Consider the following 23,445-nt stretch of genomic DNA (forward strand, 5'->3'; position numbering starts at 1 on the left):
AGGGGTGCACAGCGGCAGGGTGGCACTGGGGGGAGCTGGGAGTGAAGGGGGGTGGAGCGGCTGGAAAGGGGCTTGCAAAGGATGGAGGTGGGTAACGGGACCTGAACACGGAGGGGTAGAAAGTGGGAATGGCAGAGGGTGGGGGAAGGCAGCAGGGACAGTTTGGTGGGGTGGCTGGGACTGGGAGGACCATCCCACAGAGGGAGAGGGTGGGCAAGTGGGGCTGGTGTTCTGGTGCTGGGTCAGGTTGGTTCAGTGTCCTCTGCCATTGCCACGCTGTGTTCGTTACTGCCATCACTCCACCATGCTTAGGGGTGGTGATGCTCTTCTTGAGGTGTCCTTGAAGCATCCCATCTCAGGATGGTTGTCGTGGCACCTCCACACCTCCCTTCCATCTCAGGATTCTTGTGGCCATCAAGACATGGGAAAAGGGCGCTGGGAAGACATCAGAGTAGCTGGCTGCCCCATCGCAGGATCTCAGGACGCTGTTTGACAACAGGGCTGCAGTTTCGGGGTGTTTCACAAGGAAGGTGCCACCTGCTCTGCTTGCCATCCCACCCAGAATGGTTTGGTTCTCCCTGCTGCCCTGGGAGCACAGAGGGTGCTGTGCTCATCCACGCTGAGCGGTCCTTGAGCAGGTCTGGGCTGGGGTGGGGTGTGAAGCGCTGCCCTGGTGTGTGCAGGTCCCTGTCTTGGGGAGATCCAGGAGCCATTGCTGCCTGGCTGCAGAGGTGTGGACAGCAGAGGATGGCTGCTGTGCTGTTGCAGTGGGGTGCTATTTGGGTGCTGATTTTCCTGAGCAGTGCAGGTTACCTGTGTGTCTTGTCCTCTGCTCGGTTTTCGCTCTCAGTTTTGCCCTTTCAGGTCCATTTCCATCCACACCTCTTCCCTCTGGCAACAGCTGGAGTTTGGAGCAAACAGAAGACCTGTGCCCACAAAGGGGCTTCGATGCTTTCCCAAGTTACAAAGCCCTTTCCTGGTATCACCATCCTCAAAACAGAGGTTATCCAAACCCTTTCTGTCCCCTTCTTTCAGTGTCCCATAAACTCCTCCCTTTCCTGAGCACACACAGGCTGGTGAAGGGGTTGGTCTCCAGAGGGGTTCTCAGGTGCCCAGGAGTGGTGAATTGCAGCACATGGCGTGTGCTCCAGTGGGAGCAGATGTGCCTCTTTTCACTGGTCACAGTGGAGAAAGCAGCAAGAATCCCAGAGCTGCTTCACAGATCCTTTCTCTCCTTCCCTCTTGGTCCTTCTCTTGTATGGCAGCATCTTCTGCTGCCTTCCAGGCCAACTGTAACCTTACTGGTGGTTACACCTGGGAAGCACCCACAGCTCCAGTCATTGACAGAATGTGTGTTAGTACCTGGGGGCACCCCCTGAGAACCCCCAGTCTGGGCTGGCTTTGTTGGTGTGGCTGTGGCTCTCTTGTTAGAGGGTGAGTTTTGATGTGAGGCTGTACTGTCTTCTCCTGAGTTGTAAGAGCCTTGCACTGAGAGCCTGCAGGTGTCCTGGCTCCTGCTGAGGCCGTGGTGGGGCAGGGCTGAGGTGGTTCATGGCTGGGGATGGTTAGAAGGTGTCGTGGTGACGGGGGGACTGACGCTGGTGTCCTTCCGCAGTCGGATGCTCTCAGTCACCCAAAGGCATGGGTTAATTACCTGCTTGCTCCCTACCCAGGCTGAACTTGATGAACAGCATTTCCATGCCCCAGGAGCAGCAGATGTTCTGAGTTGCTTTCCAGGCCTCAGCCCAGACTGCTGCCTGAGCCTCTGACCGAGCACTCGGTGCCAGACAGCAGGTGCCTGCTCTCGGTGTCTACCTGTCGCACCCTCTCCCACCTCACCTGCATCACTCACAGTCCTGCCAGGCTCCTCCACTGCCTGCTCAGCCCTGAATTTCTCTGCTCACCCCTCTGAGCCCCCTGGATGTGGTGAGGTGTCAGGGAGGATCCACGTGCTGTGGCCCCCATCGCCTCTCTGAGGAGCGGCTCAGCTCCGAGCGGTGATGTTAGAACAGCGGCTTCGGGCAGAATCCTTCTTGCTACAGGACAATGTAAGCCATAAGGCTCTGAGGTTTGTATCTGGTGAGAGGATAAAGAATTAGTGGAGTGCTGAAGGCAAAGATGAAATGGAAACACCACAACATGCAGTTAGAGATGGAGGTGAAGGTGATGAATCTGGAGGAGAGGAGCCCTGGAAGAGCTGCTAAATATGCTCAACTAGAGCTCTTCTTACACAGCACAGTTTCTAACACTACTCTGTGTGATTTTCGTTACCTTCTGCTTGGAAATGACATTCATTGCACTTGCTGGTGGGGCTACATGGCTGGAGGTGTGTTATGTTTGTGAGAAGAGATGTCTCAGCCCTTTATTTTCTTCTCTCTTTCCCTGCAGGCCTCGGTTGGCAGGCAGAGCCCGAGGGTGGTGCCATACCCAGCCCACAGCCTGTGTCCTGGAGAGCCTGGCCTTCAGAGTGCAGCAGGTAGCCACAGCTTGAGCATGCTGCTGTTGCTCTGGTTTCCAGAGGAAACAAGGTTCCTGTGATCAGCCTGTCTGTTCCCTTCTCCTTCCAAACCTGTGGGGTGATTCCCATGCCATTGGACAGAGGAGGAAAGTCTTAAAAGCTCCTACAAGTGTCCAGGGGGATAATTACCCTACAAATGCCTCAGGCAAAGGGAAGGCTGCAGCAAATGCTTGGAGAACCTTCAGATTCAGCTTCCAGTCAGCTGTGGGACCTGAATGAGCAGAGAACCAGACTCTGCAATTCAGTGCTCACGGGGACACTCCTCAGTTGTGTTCCCCAGCCCCTCTCACTCCTTTCGGCCTAATCTCTTCCCCGTGCTTATGGTGGCTGCACACTCTAGCTGGGGTTGTCCCAAGCTTTGTTGTAGCTGAAGATCTGGTGGTGTTGGTCTCCTAACTTCTTCTAATCCCTGCAGTTGTGTCAATGGGCTCAGCTGATCATCGACTGAACCTGGCAGAGATCCTTTCCCAGAACTATGGCGTACGGGAAGAAAGGGAAGATGATGATGATGCTCAGAAGCAGAAGTCCTTAGAAGAGCTGGAGAAGAGTTTTGGCACTTCTCAGGTAATGGCAGCAAGAGAGGGGAAGGGGAATTACCTGCTGGATTTTCTTCTTTGCTTTTACAGTGCTGGTACCCAAGGTCTTTGTGTGGAGCTCTTGATTCGTGTGCTCAGCTGGGGATGTGCTGTGTTTAGGTCCCCCCATCCACGAGGCTTTGGCTTTGTGTTTGGGTAGAAGAAATGGTTTTGGCAGCAGGTGACAGCAGTAAATTTTGGAGCCTTCCTCTCCCAGGATGAGCTGTCAGCTGTTCAGTGTCTATCTGTTACACAGAGGAGGACCCACACAGTTGAGGTGATGTGGCTCCATCAGAAGAGGGGTGGACAGCAGGAACAGGGGGGTGATTGTCCCACTCTGTCCTTATGAGGCCCCATCTGGAGTCCTGTGTCCAGAGCTGGGGCCCCAATACAAGAAGGATGTGGAACTGTTGGAGAGGGTGTTTTCAGAATCCATGAGGATGGTCAGAGGGCTGGAGCAGCTCCCCTATGAAGAGAGGCTGAGGGAGCTGGGCTGGTTCAGCCTGGAGAAGAGAAGGCTGTGGGGGGACCTCACTGCAGCCTCCCAGTCCCTGGAGGGAGCAGAGGAACAGGAGGGGAATCAGCTTGTTAAGAGGGGAGATAATGGCAGGACAAGGGGGATGGAGTGAAGCTGGAAGAGGGAAGGGTTAGAGGAGAGATTAGGGGGAAGCTCTTTGCAGAGAGAGTGGTGAGGGGCTGGAAGGGGCTGCCCAGAGAGGGGGTGGGTGCCCCATCCCTGGGGGTGTTCCAGGCCAGGTTGGCTCGGGCCCTGGGCAACCTTGTGTAGCTCCAGGCCTGGAGGTTGGTGTCCCTGCCTGTGGCAGGGGGTTGGAGCTCTGGGACCCTTGGGGTCCCTCCCAACCCAGCCCAGGCTGGGATTCTGTAATTCTGGGTGGTCCCACCGCAGCCTCAGTGGAATGTTGGGGGGGGGCAGGAGCTGTCTCTTCAGGTCAGGCACAAGGCTCCTCTCCTTGGTATAAATACAGTTCTGCTGTCTGCCATCTCATCACAGCCTGAAATCTGGTATAAGAAATAACCAGATTTAAAAAAATGCCCTTGACTGTCTTGCTTTGGGGTGAAAGTTCCTGTGTCTGTAGGCTCAGGGCAGGGAGGGTCCTGACAGACTGCGCCTCCTTCGCTGCGCAGCGGTACCCCAGGGGCTCCAGAGCCCCCCGAAGGGCAGAGCTGCCTTGACTGGGTATCTCTGTGTTCACTGCAGCCCGTGTTGTACTCAGTGGTTGTCCCATTCCTGATGAAGCTTTGTCCTCCTCTTGCTCAGAGCAGTGAAATGCCATTTGAGGAGCTGCTGGCGCTTTATGGCTATGAGGCATCCGATCCCATCTCGGAGCAGGACAGCGAGAGCAATGATATCACTCCCAACCTCCCAGATATGACTCTGGATAAGGTAAGCACAGCTCCCTGCCTGGCTCTGTGCTGTTCACCCGTGCTGTAGGTTCCTGGGCTGGTTTAGGGCACCCAATCTAGTGGCTCTGTTGAGGTGGGGTTCAACTAGTGCCAGGGGAAGGGACCTGCCTACTTCTGGTGTCCTGGTGAGGAGGGCTAGGTGCAGAAATGGGGTGTAAAGCTTTGAGACTGGAGGAAGGAGAACTGTTTTAGAAAGAACCCTGTAAAAACTCTTTAGGGAACTTGGGCTGTTAGTCTTTACAGGTAGATGTGGCTCTGTGCAGAGTCAGGGGAGGCTTGTTTCCTCCCAGCTGAAGCTGCAGCTCCTCCTGTTCTAGATGAAGTCTGTAGAAAGTAGGATTTTGTTGGGGTTTGGGGGGTTTCCCCCTCTCTATGGATCTTTGACATACTTGCTCTGGGAGGAGCTCTGTAAAAAGGGCCAGTTGCTCATACTCTCTGTGGCTTTTGTAGGAAGCTGCTCTTGCCACACAAGTGCTGCTAGGGAAGGTAATTCAGGGCTGGTGGGAAGCATGAGAGGGAATTTGTATTTGGGGAAGCTGTGGGAGGGATGGGAGACCTGTGGGTGTGGCCACCTTTGGCCTCAAATGCTTTACTCTAGGCTCACCCCCCACACTCCCCTGTGGCTTTTTTTTTTTTTAAATTTAAAAATATTTTTCACTTTTTTGTTGTTGTTAAAAGGAACAAATAGCGAAGGATTTGCTTTCAGGGGAAGAAGAGGAGGAGACACAGTCTTCAGCTGATGACCTGACTCCATCTGTCACATCCCACGATGCATCAGACCTATTCCCAAACCAGCCTGGCTGTATGTGTCCCTAATTTCTACATAATTGGGTTTTGCTTAGATGTGATATGCAGAATAGGGCAAGAATGTGTTTGTTTTATCACTGAGGTTCCTGACATGAGTTTTTCTGCTTCCCTTCTGGGGGCTGCAAATAGACCTGAGTGTCAGTGGCCTGACCGAGCATCAGTGAGGACATGAGAGAGTGTGGCTGAGCAGTGGGATGGGGAGAGAATTGTCTTGAGCTGTAGCTGGTAACACTGAGAATGTGAGAGTTGTTTTGCTCCCTGAAGTCTGAAAGATCAGTACCCCATCCCACAGGCACCCTGAGGAGTGAATTCAGTAGTGCCAGTGGTGGGATAGGCTGTGGCAGTTCCTAAGTATCGGAGTATGCAGGAAGCCAAAGGGCATGACAGAGACTCAGCATAAAGTGGCCTTAATCCTTCTTCTGGCCTGCAAAACAAAGGTGTCTGAGCTCCCCAGGTTGGTTTTCTCCACCCCCCTGCATGGCAAGTGCCAATTATGTTAAATAAAAGGAGAATATGAAAATACAGGAGGGCAGTTGTCTCTCAGGAGCTGCTAAAAGTAACTTTAGGGCAGAAAGAAGGGAAGGAGAGGGAACATAGAGCAACAGGAGGGGAAGATGATTTTATAACCAGACATCTTTTCCTTTGCCACAAAGCAAACAACTTCCTTGCTGATGAAGACAAAGAGCCCTGTTTATCTCCATGTGCTTCCTCCATGGCTGAGGACTCTGAAGAGGATTCCATCCCATCCAATGAGTGTAAGAAGGTAAACAACCCACACATGTTGGGAAGGGGAGCCAGGAACATGCACCTGAGTCTGAGGAAAGCAGCACAACACCCAAGTGCTGTGAGATTTCCTCAAGGAGTTTTCTTTCTTTTCTTTTTCCTTTCGCTCAGCACCTTGTGTTTTGGGGAAGTGCAAGAAGTACCCCAGTACAAGAGGGGTTTTTTTTAATACAATCTCAAAATCTGTCTCTGAAATTACCTTCTACTTCAGATACAGAAAGTGCTGTAGCACCTTGGTAAATTAAAACTGCAGCCTCTAACCCTGCAGAGGTGAAATGCAGCACAGTATTCCCAGTGGGATTCCCTAAGGGGGGAACTGTCACACGAAAGGAGCAGACTTCCAAATTCATCCTGGTTGTGCAGGCTGCAGGAGAGCTTCTGGGTTGCTTTATCTCCAGCCTTAGCTGCTTGTCATATATCTTTAACATTAAAACTATGTAAATGCCTCAGGTCCCCAAAGTATCATCCAGTTGGTAATAAATCTCTTTAGTTACCCTATAAAGTAGTCAGGGTTCCCTAGAAGCAATGGGGACTGCTGATGTATAAATCGGGCCTGTGGTGTCACAGTCCCTAAATCATTCAGGACACCTCTGAGCCTCTGTGGAGCGTTTTCCATTCCAATTTACCCACATCTCTCTGGTGATATTTCAGGAGATCATGGTTGGACCTCAGTACCAAGCCAGCGTTCCCATCCTCCACTTAAACAGGCACAGTAAAAAAGGTAAGGCTTTTTGGGTCTGGTTTGCTTCAGGGGCTGCTGGAGGAGCCTGGAGTAGCCTGGGTGTCTGATGGGATGTGGTTCCTGGGTTCTGCTCCCTGTCTCAGTGCTGCCACCGAAATTTACAGCCACCCCTGAGCAAGTGTTAAACTGTCCTGTTTGTGTAGGGCTGGTGACAGAGCTGCAGAGGCTCAGGGAAAACTGGCTTGGGGCAACAGATTTGCAGGAGGGGGTCTCAGCTGTAGCCAGAGGAGGAGTTCCCTTCTAGAGATACCCTCATTTATCTTTCTCTGCCTCCTTCCTTAAGCAGCCAGAGCTGTTTCCCTTCAGTACTCTCTGGGGCTGACCAGTTCCCAGTTTGATGGGGTGTCTGCAGAGTGGGTGCAGGCGCCTTGGCTTGCAGGTTGCACCTAATAACCAGCACACACACCAGCTTGTTGTTTGTGAGCAGGATGGCTAACAGAAAGCCACCTCTTCAGAAATCACCTCCTTGTCTTCAGAAATTACCTCCTTCCTCCCTGCTTTTATCTGAGCAAATAAGATAAGAGATAAAGGTGTCGAAGGTGCTGTTTCAGATTACCCAGCGTAGTTCTCAGACCTTTTCACTGTTACTCTCTCAGTGCTCTCAGCCTCCTTCATTGGAGAGCACAGATTTAGTGTGTGTTTTCCATAACCCCTGTGTTTGCATCACTCTGAAATGAAACTGATAGCAGATCCTGATGGGGGTCTTTTGCTGTCTCTTGCATCTCTGCCCTGATTTGAGTGACTGTACAGGGCAGAAGTGTTGGCTCCTTTACAGTCTAAGTACAGAGGGTGCTACTGTCTTTATCCAAAATGGAAAAATCTGAATATTTATGATTTTTTTTCATTGCAGAGCCTTTCTTCATGCTTTCCTGTGTGCTGTTATTTTAGTGAAACACCTCTGCACTGTTGTGTGCTGTGTTCTCACGGACTAAGAGCCTTGAAAGCTGAAAGGGTCGAGAATCCCTTAGTGTGTGCTCTGGCTATTCTGTGTGGGTGGAGCAGCTCCTGGAGGAGCATTACAAGTTATCCCAGGGGTGGGACAGCCTTGCTGCTGCTTAGTTTTGTGTCTAGGAGAGGGTCTTGAGCCTGGGCTGGAGTTGTAGCTCGAAGCTGCCTTCACCTCCCACTCCTTTTGCTTACTGTGTGCTGGAAAAGACACCTTAGACCCCAGAGTTTTAGGTGCCAGGATTAAGGAATGACACAACAGGCTGAGGACATGGGAACACAAACCTTATCAACCAACCCCTCTGAAGAAGCAGGAGCAAACCATGCTTGTGCTTAGGGCTCTAAAAGGGGGTGTAAAGTGTATTCCACTTACCTGCCTCCAAAACAGGGAGGGGAAAACCCAGAACCTTCACAGAGGTGGTTGGCATCTCTGGCTCTGGGTCGGTGTGCCCAGCAGAGGTTTCCTCCCTCCTCCTGCCTCTTCCATGCATGTACACACAGGCTGTTTCTCAAAAGCCACAGAGCTCTCTGTTTGATTAGCTTATTTCAGTACTTTTTATGCCAGCCTATGAGAATGAAGATCAGCTGCTCTGGGACCCAAACGTGCTCCCTGAGAGAGAGGTGGAAGAGTTCCTGTACCGCGCCATGAAGCGGCGATGGGACGAGCTGGCCAGCAGCAGCCTGCCAGAGGGGGAGATGGTGAAGGACAATGAGCAGGTAAGCACAGGGCCTTCAGAGATCCTGAGTGAGTGATCCTCTTCTCCTGCTTCATGGATAAGGGAATTCCCACCGCTGGCAGCGGTCCCAGATGCTGTACGCCCTCCTGTTGGGAGGTTGGGAAGAGGCTGCAGTGGATCAGGCCACAGGCCTGTCTGGCTCTTCTTCCACTGCAGTTACAGATGTTTGTGCAAAGTGTGTAACAGACTGAGCAAGCAGAGAATGGGTACTATCCAGTCTGTATCCTCCCAGCATCCCAAGCTCTCTGAGCCAGAACTTGCAGCAGGAACATCCTTTTGGAGCCAGCAGATCATCAAAGATTTGGCTAAGAAACTTCAGAGCTGTTGTGTTCCCTCTAAGCTAGCCAGGTCAGATTCTCCCAGGAAATCTGCAGGAACACAAAGACACACCTATAATCAGCAGAGCTGCTGGTAGAACTGCATCTTCTCAGTCCTGGGGTTTGCAGTTCAGTGCCTTAAGAAGTGGAATAATCTGTGCTGATGGTTACTCTGGGGTTAGCAGCAAAGTGGGTGCTGGGAAAAATAAAGTTTTCTGGAACAAACAGGAGCTGGGAGTGGGTTGGTTTGTGGTTCCTGCTCAGGTACACACCTTGAGTAACTTTCTTTCCTTCCCAGGCTTTGTATGAGCTGGTTAAATGCAACTTCAATGCAGAAGAGGCACTGAGGAGGTTACGGTTCAACGTGAAGGTTATCAGAGGTCAGAACCTCTCCTGTTCACCTTCCACCCCACACACCAAGGGCTGTGTGACTCTTCCCAGATTCTCCACATCTCCTCCAATTCCCTTTCCTTCTACTACAGATGAGCTTTGTGCCTGGAGTGAGGAAGAGTGTAGAAATTTTGAGCATGGCTTCAGAGTCCATGGGAAAAACTTCCATCTTATCCAAGCAAACAAGGTAAGGACACTCACCCCTGTGCCCCACTAAGGCAGAGGGAAGGAGGCATATGAGTTTGCACCAGAGGTATGTTTTGAGCCTTGGCTGATGCAGGAAGTTCCAGACCACAGTGTTCTGATCCCAGGCTTTGTGTTGACTCATGCTAGCAGGTGATGGGCTGTTCACTGCCCTGCTCTGCCTTATTTTCCAGGTGGGAGAAGTCACAAACACCACTGACCTGCATGAGTGATGTCAGTTAATTACTGATTAGCCCTTTCTGGAGTCTCAAAAGTTCTTTCCAAACTCTCAGCCCTTGCAGTACTTCTGTGAATGAGTGAGTTGAGCATGTGGATGTTTTGTAAAGTCCCCTGGGGTCCTCTGGAATGAAAGGTGCTGTTGTAGGGAGAGCTGGGCCCCAGGACATACGCTGCTGCGCTGGGAGTTGGCAGAACCAGAGAGTCCAGTTCTATTGCTGATTAATAGTGGGCATGTTGATGCTAGCCAGTGAAAATGGATGCAGGTTTGCTGTCTTGGCATTAAGTGTGCTACTGGAAGTGCAGGAGAGTCCTGCACAAATGTAACCATGTGTGAAAACCCACACTGGGGTCTGCAAGAGCAGTTGTGCACTGTGGGGAGCTCTTCCTGGCCTGTTTCCACCTTGGAAATCTCAGTCTGTGCTTCTGGTCCGCAGCGTAGATGTGTCCATAGCACTCTAAATCACTGTGCTGTTAATCTTCTGTGCTGGTTAAATAGGAGAGTAGTCCTTGCTCCACGAGAAGCACCTCACTCTGTGGCTCTCTGACTCTGCTCTTTCTCCCCAGGTCCGTACCAGGTCGGTGGGTGAGTGTGTGGAGTATTACTACATGTGGAAGAAATCCGAGCGCTACGACTACTTCACTCAGCAGACTCGTTTAGGAAGGAAGAAGTACGTCCTCCACCCTGGAGCCACGTGCGTGGAATATTCTCACACTAAAATTAGTAATAGTCACCTCCCAGGGAAGGTTCCCTTCTGCTCTAGAAGGTTCCTTTGGGTGGGAGCATGGAGGGGTACACCAGCTTCCCAAAACGAAACAGTCTTAGAGTGGGGAGGGAAGATAAAGCCGTTACCTGCTTGGAGATGTGTTGTTTCAGATAAATGCTTCCACAGAAATGAAGGCTGGGATTGATCTCAGGAAATAATTCAGATGGGTGAGGCTTCAAAAAGGGAGTTTTTAAGTTCAAAAATAGGCTTATTTCTGGTGGTTTGGAGCCTGGATTAGTGTCTTTCCCTGCTGCCACCCTTTGAGGCAGATTCTTTGCTTTGAAATGTCCACTCATTGCAGGAAATACTCTTCAAAAAGGTTGAAACTGAAATCATAGATTTATTTATGGTTTAATTCTGATGCCAGACAGGAAAATACCTGAAATCTCAGACTCCTCCAGGGTGGGATTTTCTCCTGGCTCACTTCTTGCTGGCACACTAACGCTGTCCCAACCTGCTGTGGTCCTTCTGTGGAGCTGGTTGTTCCCTGGGGAGAGCACTGGACCTTTTATTTCATTAGGGAAGGGGCTGAGGCTCAGAGAGAGCTGGGGCTCAGAGCTCTGTTTTGGAAAGTTACAGAGCCTGTTCTGGTTTGTCATGGGCTGGGCTTGGCCATGCTGAGTCAACTGTGATCACCTCAGTGCAGAGTCCTGCAGACCCAGACGGGATGCTCATTCGTTCTAGTGATGTCTCTACAGTCCTCTTGCTTTAGTTGTTGATGGGGTTTAATCCCTGCCTGCAGCTCTCTGCTTAACAGGTGGTGGCAGTGCTGTCTGTCTGTCCCCACAGGGATTACACTGACAACGACTTGGATGGAGGTGAAGTAGAAAACCCCAGTCGTTCTCGGAGCTCCCCACCCATTCCCTCTGCAACTGGCTGCCTGGATTCTCACTTCAGTCAAGATCAGCTAGCAATAGAGAGCACAGGTAACTTCCTTTCTCTCTGCCACGGGGAGAACTCATCTCACTCCGTGGTACAGACCCTCCTTTGCCTTTCTCCCATCACTTTTAGGCAGCTATGGCTCCCCTCCCCACACTTTGCCAGCGTGCTGGCTTTGTCCTGTGCCAGATACCAGCCCAGCATAGGTTCTGGTGTGAGCAAAGGAGACATGTCTGTCTCCACACTGACCAGTTGTGAGTTGTTCCTGCTTCAGGCTTGGAGGAGTGGCCTCAACCATTCCCAAAACAAAATGATTTGCACTAACTTTAGGCACGTCAGGTGCTTCCCAGTGCCCACAGACACTCACCTAAGGTGCCCTACCGCAGGGGAGGGCTTTGTGTAGGCACCTCCCAGGGGCTGTCTGCCTGAGGGGACAGGATTTAGGATCTGGCTTGTGCAGTGTCTCAGTGAGGCTTCCTTTAATTGCCATAGAAACATTGATGGCCTCCCATCTGCTGTCTGCATCCTGCCTGTCTTTGGGACCTGCTGGCAGGGATCTTAGTTGCTATAATAAAGGAGCATTTGTGCCATCAAACAAATAGTGTTGTGCTTAGGTGGGATTGAGCTGGGTTCTGATGAAGGGCCTGGAGCATCTCCCCTGTGAGGAAAGGCTGAGGGAGCTGGGGCTGTTCAGCCTGGAGAGAAGAGACTGAGAGGGGATCTGATCACTGGAGATCAATAGCTGAAGGGTGGGACACAGGGGCCATGGGCAGCCTCTGCTCAGTGTCTGTGGGGACAGGACAAGGGGCGATGGGCTCAAGTTGGAGCCCAGGGAGTTCCCCCCCAATGTGGGGAAGAACTTCTTCCCAGTGAGGGTGAGGGAGCCCTGGGACAGGCTGCCCAGGGGGTGTGGAGTCTCCTTCTCTGGAGAGATTCCAGCCCTGTCTGGACACCAACCTGTGTGCCCTGTCCCAGGGACCCTGCTTGGGCAGGGGGTGGGACCCCATGGGCTCTGGATGTCCCTTCCCACCCCTGTGAGTCTGTGATTCTGTGATTCTTTGATGCTATAAACTCACTCGAGCTTTCTTCCACTCACTACCCACCCCCCTACCCCTTTTCTTCCTCCCTGTCTGTCCGCCTGTCCCCGCGGCGTGCGCAGAGCCCCTGAGCGTGGAGAGCACAGCCTGCAGCCTGGGCAGCATCAGCGAATCGGGGCAGGGCTACGAGTGCAGCACTCCCTCGGAGACGAATTGCTCCTTCGACCCCGCCGAGGAGATGTCCTCGGGCGCCACCTCGGGCCCTTGCACGCGAGACACTGTCACCCCCTGCGAGTCGGGGCTCTACGCTCTGCCGCCGGCAGGACCAGCGCTGGCAGAGAAGCAGGAGACGCTGCAGAGCTCCGGGCAGACGATAAGCATGGACTTTGCTCTCCCTGCAGACGTTAACCAGGCTTTGCCTTTAATCGCCGGCCCCGTGGATTTGGAGAGACACCCCGAGGCCGCCGTGGCCCCCGCGCAAGTGTCCTTATCGGTCACAGATTTTGGCCTCATTGGCATCGGCGATGTAAACACCTTCCTGACTGCTCACCAGGCTTGCCCAGCACCCGTGGCTCGCTCAGAGCCTTTGTCACAGTGAGTCTCCAGTCACAAACTTGTCACAGACCCAGCAAGGACTTTGACTGAGTGAAATCCTGGAACTTCCACTGTTCCAGAGGGACAGTTTGGAGCTGTTGGTCAGAATCTGTCTTTCCATCCTCCTTGATCCAAGGCTACAGTGACACCAAACACCTTTCTGCTCCAGCGTGTTCTGACACAATCACACAGAGCTGGTGGCTGGCTTTAGTTTGGGGCGGGTGGGGGGGAAGGTCCATCACCCCCTGTTTCGTTGACCATATGTCACCCCAGGGAATTCCAGGCTGTTCGGAGAGTCCCTGTGCTCAGGACAGGGGAGGGTCCCTTGCCCACAGTGGGACAGTCAGTGCAGAGATGCTTTGAGAACAGGATGTTAGCAGCAGCACTTCAGGGGTGGGATGGAGGGTGCAGGCTGGAGGTCTGAGAGCTTTGGAAGTCTGCAGGGAGCACAGGCCACCCAGGGGGGGTTTGCCTGCAGGGATGGGCATGGCTATGCCAAAGGAAGACAAGGAGCCTGGGCCCTTCTCCCACAGGGAGAAGTGGGATAGAAGTTGCTCTCCCTGTTGGCCTCCCAGTAGCTCTCCTGTGTGAGGTGACAGCACGTTTGCTGCTGTTCCCATGTCACTGATAGATGTACTTGTCTTCCTGCTCGCTCTGCTGCCAAGTCCAGACAGGACATGACCTGATCCAGCCCTTTGGCAGGAGTCTCAGGCCTTGGAAAGACCCTGTGGGCAGTGCTGAGGTCCTCCTCACCTTCCCTTGTGGTGCTGGGCAGTAGAGAACTTGTACTGGGAGTAAAGGGAGTTTGTAGACCCGCAGAGCGACTGTGGCCCTTGGAGCGCAGTGAATGACCTGATGCTTGCTGGCTGCTGTGGGACAGGAGGGTGAAAGGCAGATGGAAACACCTGTAACTCCCCAGCTTGTTGGCTGGGGGGGTTACAGTTGGCTGGGGGGGTTACAGGCAGCTCGGCTCCTGGTCACCAGCACAGGCACCGGGTCCAGGCAGGAGGGCAGGATACCTGGGCACCCCTGGGCCTTTCTGCCCCACAGAAGCAGCTCTTTTCCCAGAGAGGGGCTCGGCTCTGCTGCCACTAGCGATGTTTTGGGGAGGTGGCAGGGGTGGCCTGGTGTGGCAGTGAGGTGACAGTGAGGTGCCAGCTCTTGGAGAGCCCTGATGGCCACACTCATGGCTGGAGCTGGGTGTGTTCGGGGTCAGGGTTGGCCACTGGCGTGAATCCACTGCCCTGTGCTGTGTGCAGGGCTGGGCCTGGTGCAGCTGCTCCTTCCTCCAGCGTTTGGGAAGGGGTTCTGCTCCAGGGATTTTCCAGTTGCTTTGGTAGAGGCCTTTGGGCAGCGATGCAGCAGCTGGTTCCACTGCCCAGTGCCTTTGGAAGACGACTGAAACCGCGAGGCCGGATCCTGCGCTTACCTGGCCCCGCGAAGTTGTGCTCAGCGCTGCAGTGGGAGCACAGACACAGCATCCAGCAGCTCTGGGAGGGCAGGATCAGACACCTCTCATCTTCCAAGCCCCAGCCCTGGTTTGGGTGTGGTAGCAGGGGGTTGCTTCAGTCCCCAGCCAGCTCGGCGAGGTGCTGGGCCCTGGACACACGGAGCTGCCTCAACCAGACCTGGAATCCAGAGATCTCCCCTCTGGCTGCTCCCAGCTGCTGGAAGCAGAAAGCAAATACGAGTGCCCGCTCCATAGTGGAACTGCCCAGCTGCCATCCCCCTTTTCTGGGGGGGGAGAGAGAGGAAGCTCCTTGGCTGACAGGAGAAGAGGAGGCAGGGTGAGAGCGCGGGCAGCCCTCCCAGGGAGGGCCAGGCCTTGGCATCTCCTCTCCAGCATCAGCCAAGAGTGCTCTTTAGTTTTCCTGAAACCGTTTTTCCTTTGGTTCCTTTGAAGCCCTAACGAGAGGAGAGGGGAGGCTGGGGGGAGGCAGAAATCTCTCTTATTTATGTTCTTCAGTGTTTACAGATTCACACGAGGGTCTTTCAGCAAGAGAGCAGCGCTTTTTCCACGTAACCAAGGGAGAGGAGTGGAAAGGGCTGGGCCAGGGAGGGGGAGTCGTGTGGGGAGGAGGTTTAGTTTTGGGTTACTTTTTGTTGGGGTTTTCTTTTTCCTTCTTACAAAGCACATTCACTTTGAGCCGCTCCCACTGCTGGACTCATTTCCCCCTTTTCCCCTCAGCCCTACACTGTGAAGTGATACTGCCTCAAAGACCCCTCGACGTTATTTATTTAATTAAAAACCTACTTTGAAAGTGACCTGGGGCCTTGGCCTCTGTTTTGGGAGACTGAGGTGCCACAGTTCTGTGCAGCGTGGTGATGGGAGTGAGAAAAGGGGTCAGTGGGGTCCTTGCCCCTTTTTTGGCTTCTCCCATCTCTCTGGGAGCTGCGTGCCTGGCACAGCGCTCAGGGAAGCAGCTGTTTGGCCAGGGCAGGGTGTGAGGTTTGTCCTTCTGGAGGTGGCAGGTTGGATGGGATGGGATCCTGTCTTCCTACGTTGCCTCCCAGGATACCCCCAAGGGCCTGGTTTAGGAGCTGAACTCATCCTGCTCTTGAGTGCAGCTGCCTCTTGCAAGGAGCATCCTCAGCCCAGGTTCGGTGAGGAGTTTGTGCCTCCAGCAGAGCTGGGGTGCGGTGGCTGCAGCTCCTGGGGGTCCCTCCTTTCTCCATCACCACCCTGCCTGCCTTCCTGTGCCTTACACAGGGATGCTGGGGGGAGGCTTGGCTTCCCTGGCTGAATTTACCATCCTGGCATGCAGGGTTGGAGGTGTCTGTTGCTCCTACACGTGCCCCAACCCTCTGACACCCTGGCAGCCTCGGGAGAGCCCGTGGCAGCGGGAGGTGGGGGTCTCTCCACGTCTTGCTGCCTTCAGCCAGAAATAACATCCTGGAGGCGAGAGAAACGTTCCTGCTGCACCAGCATCATGTGTTCCTGCAGGAAGGTTTGTTCCTCCCCACAAAGCCCCTCTGTTTTGTCAGAAACCCCTCAAACTTCTGTTCCCCAGCTCCTGCCTTCTGATCCAGGGGGGCTCCTGTCTCCCTTGCTCGCAGCTGGATCCCCATGCAGGGAAGGGGCGGCCCACCCTGTTGTTGGGGGGCTCAGCTGGGCAGGACCTCCCCTACGGAGAGAGGCTGAGGGAGCTGGGCTGGGTCAGCCTGGAGAAGAGAAGCTGTGGGGGGACCTCACTGCAGCCTCCCAGTCCCTGAAGGGAGCAGAGGAACAGGAGGGGAATCAGCTTGTTAAGAGGGGAGATAATGGCAGGACAAGGGGGCTGGAGTGAAGCTGGAGGAGGGAAGGGGGAGAGGAGATATTGGGGGGAAGTTCTTTGCAGAGAGAGTGGTGAGGGGCTGGAAGGGGCTGCCCAGAGAGGGGGTGGGTGCCCCATCCCTGGGGGTGTCCAAGGCCAGGTTGGCTGGGGCCCTGGGCAACCTTGTGTAGCTCCAGGCCTGGAGGTTGGTGTCCCTGCCTGTGGCAGGGGGTTGGAGCTCTGGGACCCTTGGGGTCCCTCCCAGCCCAGACCAGGCTGGGATTCTATGACCAAGCTGCAACCCGCCTCCCCCCACCCCTTCCAGTGTCCCTCTCGGCCTCGGGGTGACGTCTCCTCGGTGTGGGCTCAGCAGGACCAGCCCCCCCCGCCTCTGCCCGGCTCCGGTCCCAGGCTCGGCCCCGGCGGCGGCGGCTCCGGGCGCGGCCCCGCGGGGATCGCGGCCGCTGCAGCCTCCGCGTTCCGGCAGCAGAGGGGGCCGCAGCCCCGCGCCGGGAACCGCTGCCGCCCGGGGGGCTCCGGCGGAGCGGGGAGCTCGGTTTGTACGGCCGCTGCCGTGCTGCGACCCTCGGGGGTCTCCCGCGGACACCCGTGGGCGAACCTCAGGCAGCAGGGACCGAGGGTGTGTGTGTGGGTGTGTGTGTGTGGGTGTGGGTGTGGGTGTGTGTGTGTGGGTGTGGGTGTGGGTGTCTGTGTGTCTGTGTGTGTGTGTCTGTGTGTGTCCCACCCCTCTCCCCTCCCAGCATCAGCAGAGCCCTGGATGGGGTCCCAGCGCCCACCCTGGGGCTGCGAGTGGCCGGGACTGGTGCCTCATGGGACTCCAGTGAAAGTGAAGCTGGAGGAAATCTAATGAGCAGGGCCCAGCTGCTGCCAGGCACCCCCATGCCCTCCCCCCCTCCCCACTCCCCCCAGGCCCCTCGAGGCCCTTTGCTGGCTGGGATCCCCCCCTGAGCAGGGACACTGAGCCACCTGCCCAGCATGGCACAGGCTGAGCAAACAGCGTGGGGCCAAGCAGAGGGCAGGGGCTGCTTCCCGTCCCTGTGACATCCCCAGGTGCTCAGGCCCAGCTCAGTGCGGCCGTTCTGTCAGGGCCAGGCAGGTCGTGGGTGGCTCCTGCCGCCCTGGCACCATCTCACCACCACAGCACCACGTGGGGCAAAGTCCTGCCTGTGGCATCGGCTCCACAGCGCTGTGTGGGCAGGGAAGCAGCTGCCTTATCTCGCTCAGCTCTGGCCTGCTCCAGCATGGAGCTGTGCATCCCCAGGACAGGTCAGTGTGACCCCACTGGGCTGTATCCTGGCTCACTGAGCCCCACGCTGTGCCTCCACGATGGCCCAGCTCAGAGCACTTCCACACCAGCCATAAGGGTGGCTCAGCACCACCAAGGACTGCCCAAGTCTGTGACAAGAAGGGGAGATTAATCAGCAGTGGGATAGAGTGTATTAACCCCCCAGCCCCTGCTTGACACACCCCAGGCATCCCACAGGCACCAGCCAACCTCCCCTCCTCCAGCATCCCCCTCCCAGCTCTCCTGCCTCAGGACTTCACCCACGTGCCACCAAGATTCAGGGCCTGCAGGCAGCATCCACAGGGCACATCCTGCCCCTGGAGCCATGCCAGGGCCCCAGGGCACCGATGGGCAGGAGGGAAGCTGCGCTGGGTCAGGCTGGAGCACAGGAAAGCCGGCACGCGGTCCTGTCCCTCTCCTCAAATCCCAGGGCAGCCCGAGATTCTTTCCAGCTCTTCTGGCTTCCCGCAACAGCCTTGACATTCTCCACAGGCCACTCACGCTGCACTTAAGGAAACCAGCCCAGCAGCTATCGCTGGGGCGGCTTCTCTGTTATTTATGTTTCCTTCCGCTCCTGACCGGGGTTTGGGCCTGGAGCGAACAGCTGGGCTGTGGCCATCCTGCTCCCAGCAGGGACCCGCTGTGGGGACCCACGTTCAGACCTTCGCTCCCATCCCCTCTCTGAGCCTCACCAGCCTGGCACATCCCCAGCCCTGACAGGCAGCACCAGGAGCCTGTCCTGCCCCGACAGCGTCTGGGGAGAGCACCGCCTGGTTACATCGCAGCTTAAAACAAACACGGGCCCCGGCCTGTGTCTAAACCCGGCTGCGCTGCTCCCCCAGCCTCCCCGCTGTGTCCGGCGGCTCCCGGAGAACCCTCCACCCCCCCCCCCAGCAGCATCGTGACCGAGTCAGCCCCGTATCTACCCCACGCCGACGCTGCCAGGGGATTTCTGTGGCCACGTTCGTCCACTCTCGGATGTTTCTTCCTCCCCCCCCCCCGTTTTTAATCAGGACAGAAGCCCGAGGCTGGCGGGACACACGCGGCTCCCACATGTGCCCTCGCTCCCTTCCTTCTCCCCCTTCCCTTTTCCGCAGCGGCGGGAGGCAGCCGAGCCGAGCCGAGCCGGGGCGGGGCAACCGGCCAGGCGGAGCGGGGGGCCGGGGGTGGGAGAACCGGAGCCGAAGACGCTGGAGCGGAGCCCGGGGAGGCGGCGGGGGGTGAGGGGAGGGGGGTGGTTGGGGCCCGCGCCGCCCCCAGCGTGGTTGGACGGGACCCCGCTGCCCCCATCCCCCGTCCCGCCCCACACCTGCCCGGCCCCGCAGCTCCCCCTCCCCACCGCTGCCTCCCCCCCACCCGATCCCACCCCACCCCCGCCCCTTCCCCGCTGCCGCCCCGCCCCAGCCCGCGGGCGGGGGCACCGGCTGTCGGAGCCGCCCCGTCCCGCCCCGTCCCGTCCGCCCGGACTTTACCTCCGGAGCGGGCCCGCGCCGTTCCGGGCCATGTGAGCCGCGGTCCGGGCCGCGGGGCCGCTGCCGGCAGCGGGATGGAGCGCAGGAAAGTCTTCGTGGTGCTCGACGTGCTGTGCCTGGCGGTCGGTGAGGGCTCGGAACCGGCGCGGCCGCGGCACCTCCCGCCCCGGGCGGCTCCGGAGCGTCCCCGGTGGGGCTGCGCCGCGGGCTGGGGCCGGGACCGGGACCGCGGGGGGTCCCGGGTGCCCCGCACCCGGTGCTGCGGGGCCGGGGGAGCAGCAGCCCGGGGGGCACCTGCCCGGGCGGGGGCTCTGGGCCTCCCCCTCGCTCTCGGGATGGGGGAGCCGGGCGGACACCGACTGCTGCCCCGGAGCTGCTGCCCCGACGTGGGGCCGCCCCATTGTCCGGGCCCGACACAGGGCTCCGAGCCGCGGGACTGCGGTGCCGGAGCGGGGCCGAGACGCTACCAGCGGGGCCCCGCCGCGCTCCCCGGCCCCGGCCCCGCCGCGCTGGCTGCCTGCCCGCCGGCCGGGCCCTGCGCTCCGCGGGCGGCCGGAGCGGGGCCGGGGCTGGGGGGGGGTGCTGGGCTCGGTGACCCCCTGCCCAGGGCAGCCGCAGCTTCCCCCCTGGCCCGCGTAGGCGAGCGCCGGTTGCTAAAAGCGCCTCCGACAAGCGCCTAATTAAGACGGACTAAAAATAAAGGCCCGGCTGGTAATTTCAGCCTGAACGTCCCGGGCCGGGAGTTGCTTTTCTTGGGCTCGGAGCACCGGAGGGAGCGGCAGGTTCCTGTTTCTGGCCGGGTCGTTTCTTGTCTCCCGTGTCCTGCTGCCTTTTATTTTTAGGGGAGCTTTTTTCCGGCCCCAGAAAGAAAGCTGCCGTCTAATTTGAGCTGCAAATTAGGGGCTGAGGTGTGCGCGGAGGCGTCTGCAGCCTCCCCAGTTCGGGGAGGGGGGGGATGAGGTGGAGGGGCCGGGCAGCACCGGGCTGGCGTGCGGGGGTCGCTTGGTGACCGCAGGATGCGGCGAGTCCCGGCCCGGGCGTGGGGCTCCCCCCCCCCGCCCCCCCAAGCTGCTGCCCCGGGGAGGAGGGTGCGGGCGGGGACAAAGGTGCGTGTTCCCGGGAGACGGGGCGGGGGAACGGCAGCAACCGCCGGGAAGGGCGGAACCGGGCGAGGAGCCCGGGCTTAAGGTGGACTGCGGGTCCGGGGGCATCACCCCGCATCCCGCCCCGTGTCCCCCCCCCCCCACCTGGCTTCTCCTGGGGCCGCCTGAGGAAGCGGCCCCTGGCCTGGCATCTCCTCCCTGCCTGTGGCAGGGGGCAGAGACCCCCAACCACCTTTCCATCTCGGGATGCTGGGTGAAAAGCCACCTCGCCTGGGCTGATCCTGCCAGGAGCAGGGTGAGCAGAGGGGCTCGCTGGGCTGGGAAGCCACAGGTGCTCTTGGGTCACACAGCAGCATCACCAGGCACTGGCTGTCCCAGAGCTGGGGTGAGGGACCTGCTGGGGGGAGGACCTGGGCCCCTTCTCTGGTGTAAAGCAGGTTTGTGTGATGCCTGTGCTCGTTACTCCTAACGAGCTCCATCCTCCTAGGCCAAAACCCTTGGGGAGTGTGAGGAGCGGGCAGGAGGTCAGCCCGGTCTGGGGGGGCAATGGGGTGGCCGTGGGGGTTCTTGCAGGTGCCCGTTTGTGGCCATCCCGTGTGGTATCTGGGCGCCACAGGCAGCTGGGAGCTCTGATAGGGCCCTATCAGCGTCGGGGTCGGCGTGCTGGCGGGTGCGAGCGGCTCAGACCCGTGTCCCCAGAGGGGCTCCCTCCTTGGCAGCGGGGACCCGGGGACCCAGGGATGGCAGGGGACCTGGGGACCGAGGATCCCCTCGGTCCCCAGGTCCCCTGCCATCCCTGGGTCCCCAGGTTCCCCGCTGCTGCGTGGCACTGGGTGAGTGTGGAGCCTGCAGATGGGTGTCCCCAGTCCTCTCCTCCTCTCTGCCTTGCAGCGTCTCTGCCTTTCATCATCCTGACGCTGGTGAACTCGCCGTACAAGCGTGGCTTCTACTGCAACGATGACTCCATCCGCTACCCCTACAAGGCAGACACCATCACCCACGGCCTCATGGCTGGGGTCACCATCACCTGCACTGTTGTCATTGTAAGGAAGCGCCGTCCCCTTCCCTCTGGGGTGGGTGATGTCCTGGCATGTTGCATCTGGGAGTGGGGTTGCCAGCACAGCCCCCCCTCCAGACCCCTGGCAAAGCAATAGGACTCTTGGGCTAAGCCCTGTTCTGCTCAGGGTCAGAAGCTCCCTCTGGGGTAGTGAGACCCGTGTCCCATGGGGCTGGTTCCCTGCAAGGAGGGGAAAGGTCCCAGGAGCTTCTGTGGCATGTGGGCACTGGCGGCTCCTCTGGCACAGACCCTGAGAGTCAGAGCACCCTGTGGGTGCTGGGGAGCTGCTCAGTGGTCTGGACCCTCACTCCCTGCCCCTTTGTCCCTGCAGATCTCGTCTGGAGAGGCGTTTCTTGTCTACACGGAGCGCCTCTATTCCAAGTCAGAGTTCAACAACTACCTGGCTGCCCTCTACAAGGTGGTGGGGACCTTCCTTTTCGGGGGGGCCATCAGCCAGTCCCTGACCGACCTGGCCAAGTACATGATCGGCCGCCTGCGCCCAAACTTCCTGGCTGTCTGCAACCCTGACTGGTCCAAGGTGAACTGCTCTGTCTACGTGCAGCTGGAGAACATCTGCCAGGGGGAGAGCAGGAACGTCACTGAGTCCAGGTGAGCTGTGGGGCCGCAGGATCTCACCCACTCTGCCAGCCCCGGATGGGTATCAGGACCCTCCTGCCCCAGGGCAGAGCCCGTGCAGTGGGTGGGGGGCTTCTGAGGGGTGTTCTGGGGGCTGGCTGAACCCCATCCCCTCTTCCCCACAGACTCTCCTTCTACTCTGGGCACTCCTCCTTTGGGATGTACTGCATGATGTTCCTGGCGGTAAGTGCTGCGGCGCAGCAGTGACCCCCCCACGGTCCCATCCCCCCAGGCAGGGCAGTGCCCTGGGCTGGTCTCCAGGCTGGTTGGTGTCTCCTGCGCTGTGTGACGGGTTCCCCCCCTCCCCTTTCCCTGCCCAGCTCTACGTGCAAGCCCGGCTGGCCGGGAAGTGGGCCCGGCTGCTGCGCCCCACCATCCAGTTCTTCCTCATCGCCTTCGCCATCTACGTGGGTTACACCAGGGTGTCCGACTACAAACACCACTGGAGCGATGTGCTGGCAGGGCTGCTCCAAGGGGCTCTCATCGCCATCCTCATCGTGAGTGTCACCCCAGCGCTCTGCAGGGCTGCAGCTCCGCCTGCCAGAGGGGTCCCCACACCCTCTTTCCCCCCCCCACTCCCCGTGGCCTCTTCCAGGTTCGCTACGTCTCCGACTTCTTCAAGCCCCGTCCCCTGCAGCAGTGCAGCGAGAAGGACCCGGAGCGCAAGCCCAGCCTGCCGCTCACCATGAGCGACCCCGACTGCAATCACTACAGCTACCGGGGCGCCCCGTGAGCCTCCCCGGCTGCGGACCTGCCCCCGGCCGCCGCTCCCGGTGCAGGGATGGGGACACCGGCTCTGCATCACCCCCCGGCCCCGCGGCTCCCGAGCCTCTCGCTGCTGCAGGTACCTGCAGGGCATCCCTCCCCCTCCCCATCCTCATCCTCCTCCCCATCCCCATCCCCGCTGCGGCTCTCGGCTCCTCCATCCCCGTGCTTGGTGCCCGGCGATCCCAGCGCCCTGCCCGCGGGAAAGGGAGGTTCTCCATCCCGGGAGCGGCTGAGTCAGGCTTCAAGGCTGCCATCCCAGGGAGGGGAGGGTGGCACTTGTGGGTGGATTTATCGGGCTGGCAAACCGCACCGAGCAAAGAGCAAACTCCTCAGGAAGTCTGAGGCTGCCCGTGCTGAGCAGCCGGTGTTACCCCTGTCAAATTACCCGGCCTTACGAGTCCAGATCCTCCCTGGGGGGGGGAAGGAGGGTGGCTGCTGGGCTAGCAGTAGTGTTTTTGGAAAGGATTAAAGCAATCCAGAGCGCTTCTCTGTCCCCTGATTACCTTTAAAAGCAGTCCTGGCAGCCGGGGTGAGCGATGGGTGGATGGGCTGGATGCGAGGGCTCCCCGCGCCCTGCCTGCTGCGCCGGGCTTGGGGCAAGGGGGGTGCTGGAGCCTTTGTCGCTCCTGTAGCTTCAGCTGATGCTTTAGTGGGTGCACGGGGCGGGGTTGGGGGGGGGGGAAGGGGTGAAGCTTTCTGTGGTAAAGGAAGGTAAATGGGGATGTGGAGCTGGAGGTGGGACTCGAGCGCCCTGGGAAGGTGGGGAATGGGCTGTGGAGCCCCGTGCACGGCTGCTGCCAGCTCTGGAGCGGGGGGGGGGCTCCTCTTTCACTCCAAACATCTTCACTATGATGTGTTTTTATACAAAAATGTGGTTTTTTTTTTTTCTTTAAATTAGATCATCCTTAAAGAA

General features: G+C 57.9%; 2 protein-coding genes across 2 annotated transcripts; both read left to right on the forward strand.

Moving 5' to 3' along the window:
* Nucleotides 1-2,941: 2,941 nt before the first annotated feature.
* MIER2 (MIER family member 2) lies at nucleotides 2,942-13,077 on the forward strand (the record flags this gene model as incomplete). The annotated part of the gene is made up of 11 exons (XM_084276218.1): nucleotides 2,942-3,082; nucleotides 4,373-4,498; nucleotides 5,197-5,320; nucleotides 5,979-6,088; nucleotides 6,760-6,829; nucleotides 8,361-8,512; nucleotides 9,148-9,229; nucleotides 9,332-9,426; nucleotides 10,227-10,354; nucleotides 11,216-11,352; nucleotides 12,465-13,077. The coding sequence occupies 11 exons, from the start codon at nucleotides 2,942-2,944 to the stop codon at nucleotides 12,938-12,940; spliced, it is 1,641 nt and encodes a 546-aa protein (XP_084132344.1). The 3' UTR covers nucleotides 12,941-13,077.
* A 5,853-nt stretch (nucleotides 13,078-18,930) lies between these two features.
* Nucleotides 18,931-23,445, forward strand: PLPP2 (phospholipid phosphatase 2). The gene is made up of 6 exons (XM_084276242.1): nucleotides 18,931-19,094; nucleotides 20,963-21,114; nucleotides 21,460-21,737; nucleotides 21,890-21,947; nucleotides 22,085-22,261; nucleotides 22,360-23,445. Exons 1-6 carry the CDS (start codon nucleotides 19,043-19,045, stop codon nucleotides 22,495-22,497), a joined length of 855 nt encoding a protein of 284 aa, XP_084132368.1. The 5' UTR covers nucleotides 18,931-19,042; the 3' UTR covers nucleotides 22,498-23,445.

The sequence above is a fragment of the Gallinula chloropus genome, assembly GCF_964237585.1.
Source record: "Gallinula chloropus genome assembly, chromosome: 28".
NCBI lineage: Eukaryota > Metazoa > Chordata > Aves > Gruiformes > Rallidae > Gallinula > Gallinula chloropus.

Bases quoted from the DNA above. Each gene is read 5' to 3' on its own strand.
- PLPP2 (XM_084276242.1), top strand. From the start codon at position 19,043: ATGGAGCGCAGGAAAGTCTTCGTGGTGCTCGACGTGCTGTGCCTGGCG. The intron at 19,095-20,962 runs GTGAGGGCTCGG...TCTGCCTTGCAG, and splicing joins CGTGCTGTGCCTGGCGGTCG to CGTCTCTGCCTTTCATCATC. The intron at 21,115-21,459 runs GTAAGGAAGCGC...TTGTCCCTGCAG, and splicing joins TCACCTGCACTGTTGTCATT to ATCTCGTCTGGAGAGGCGTT.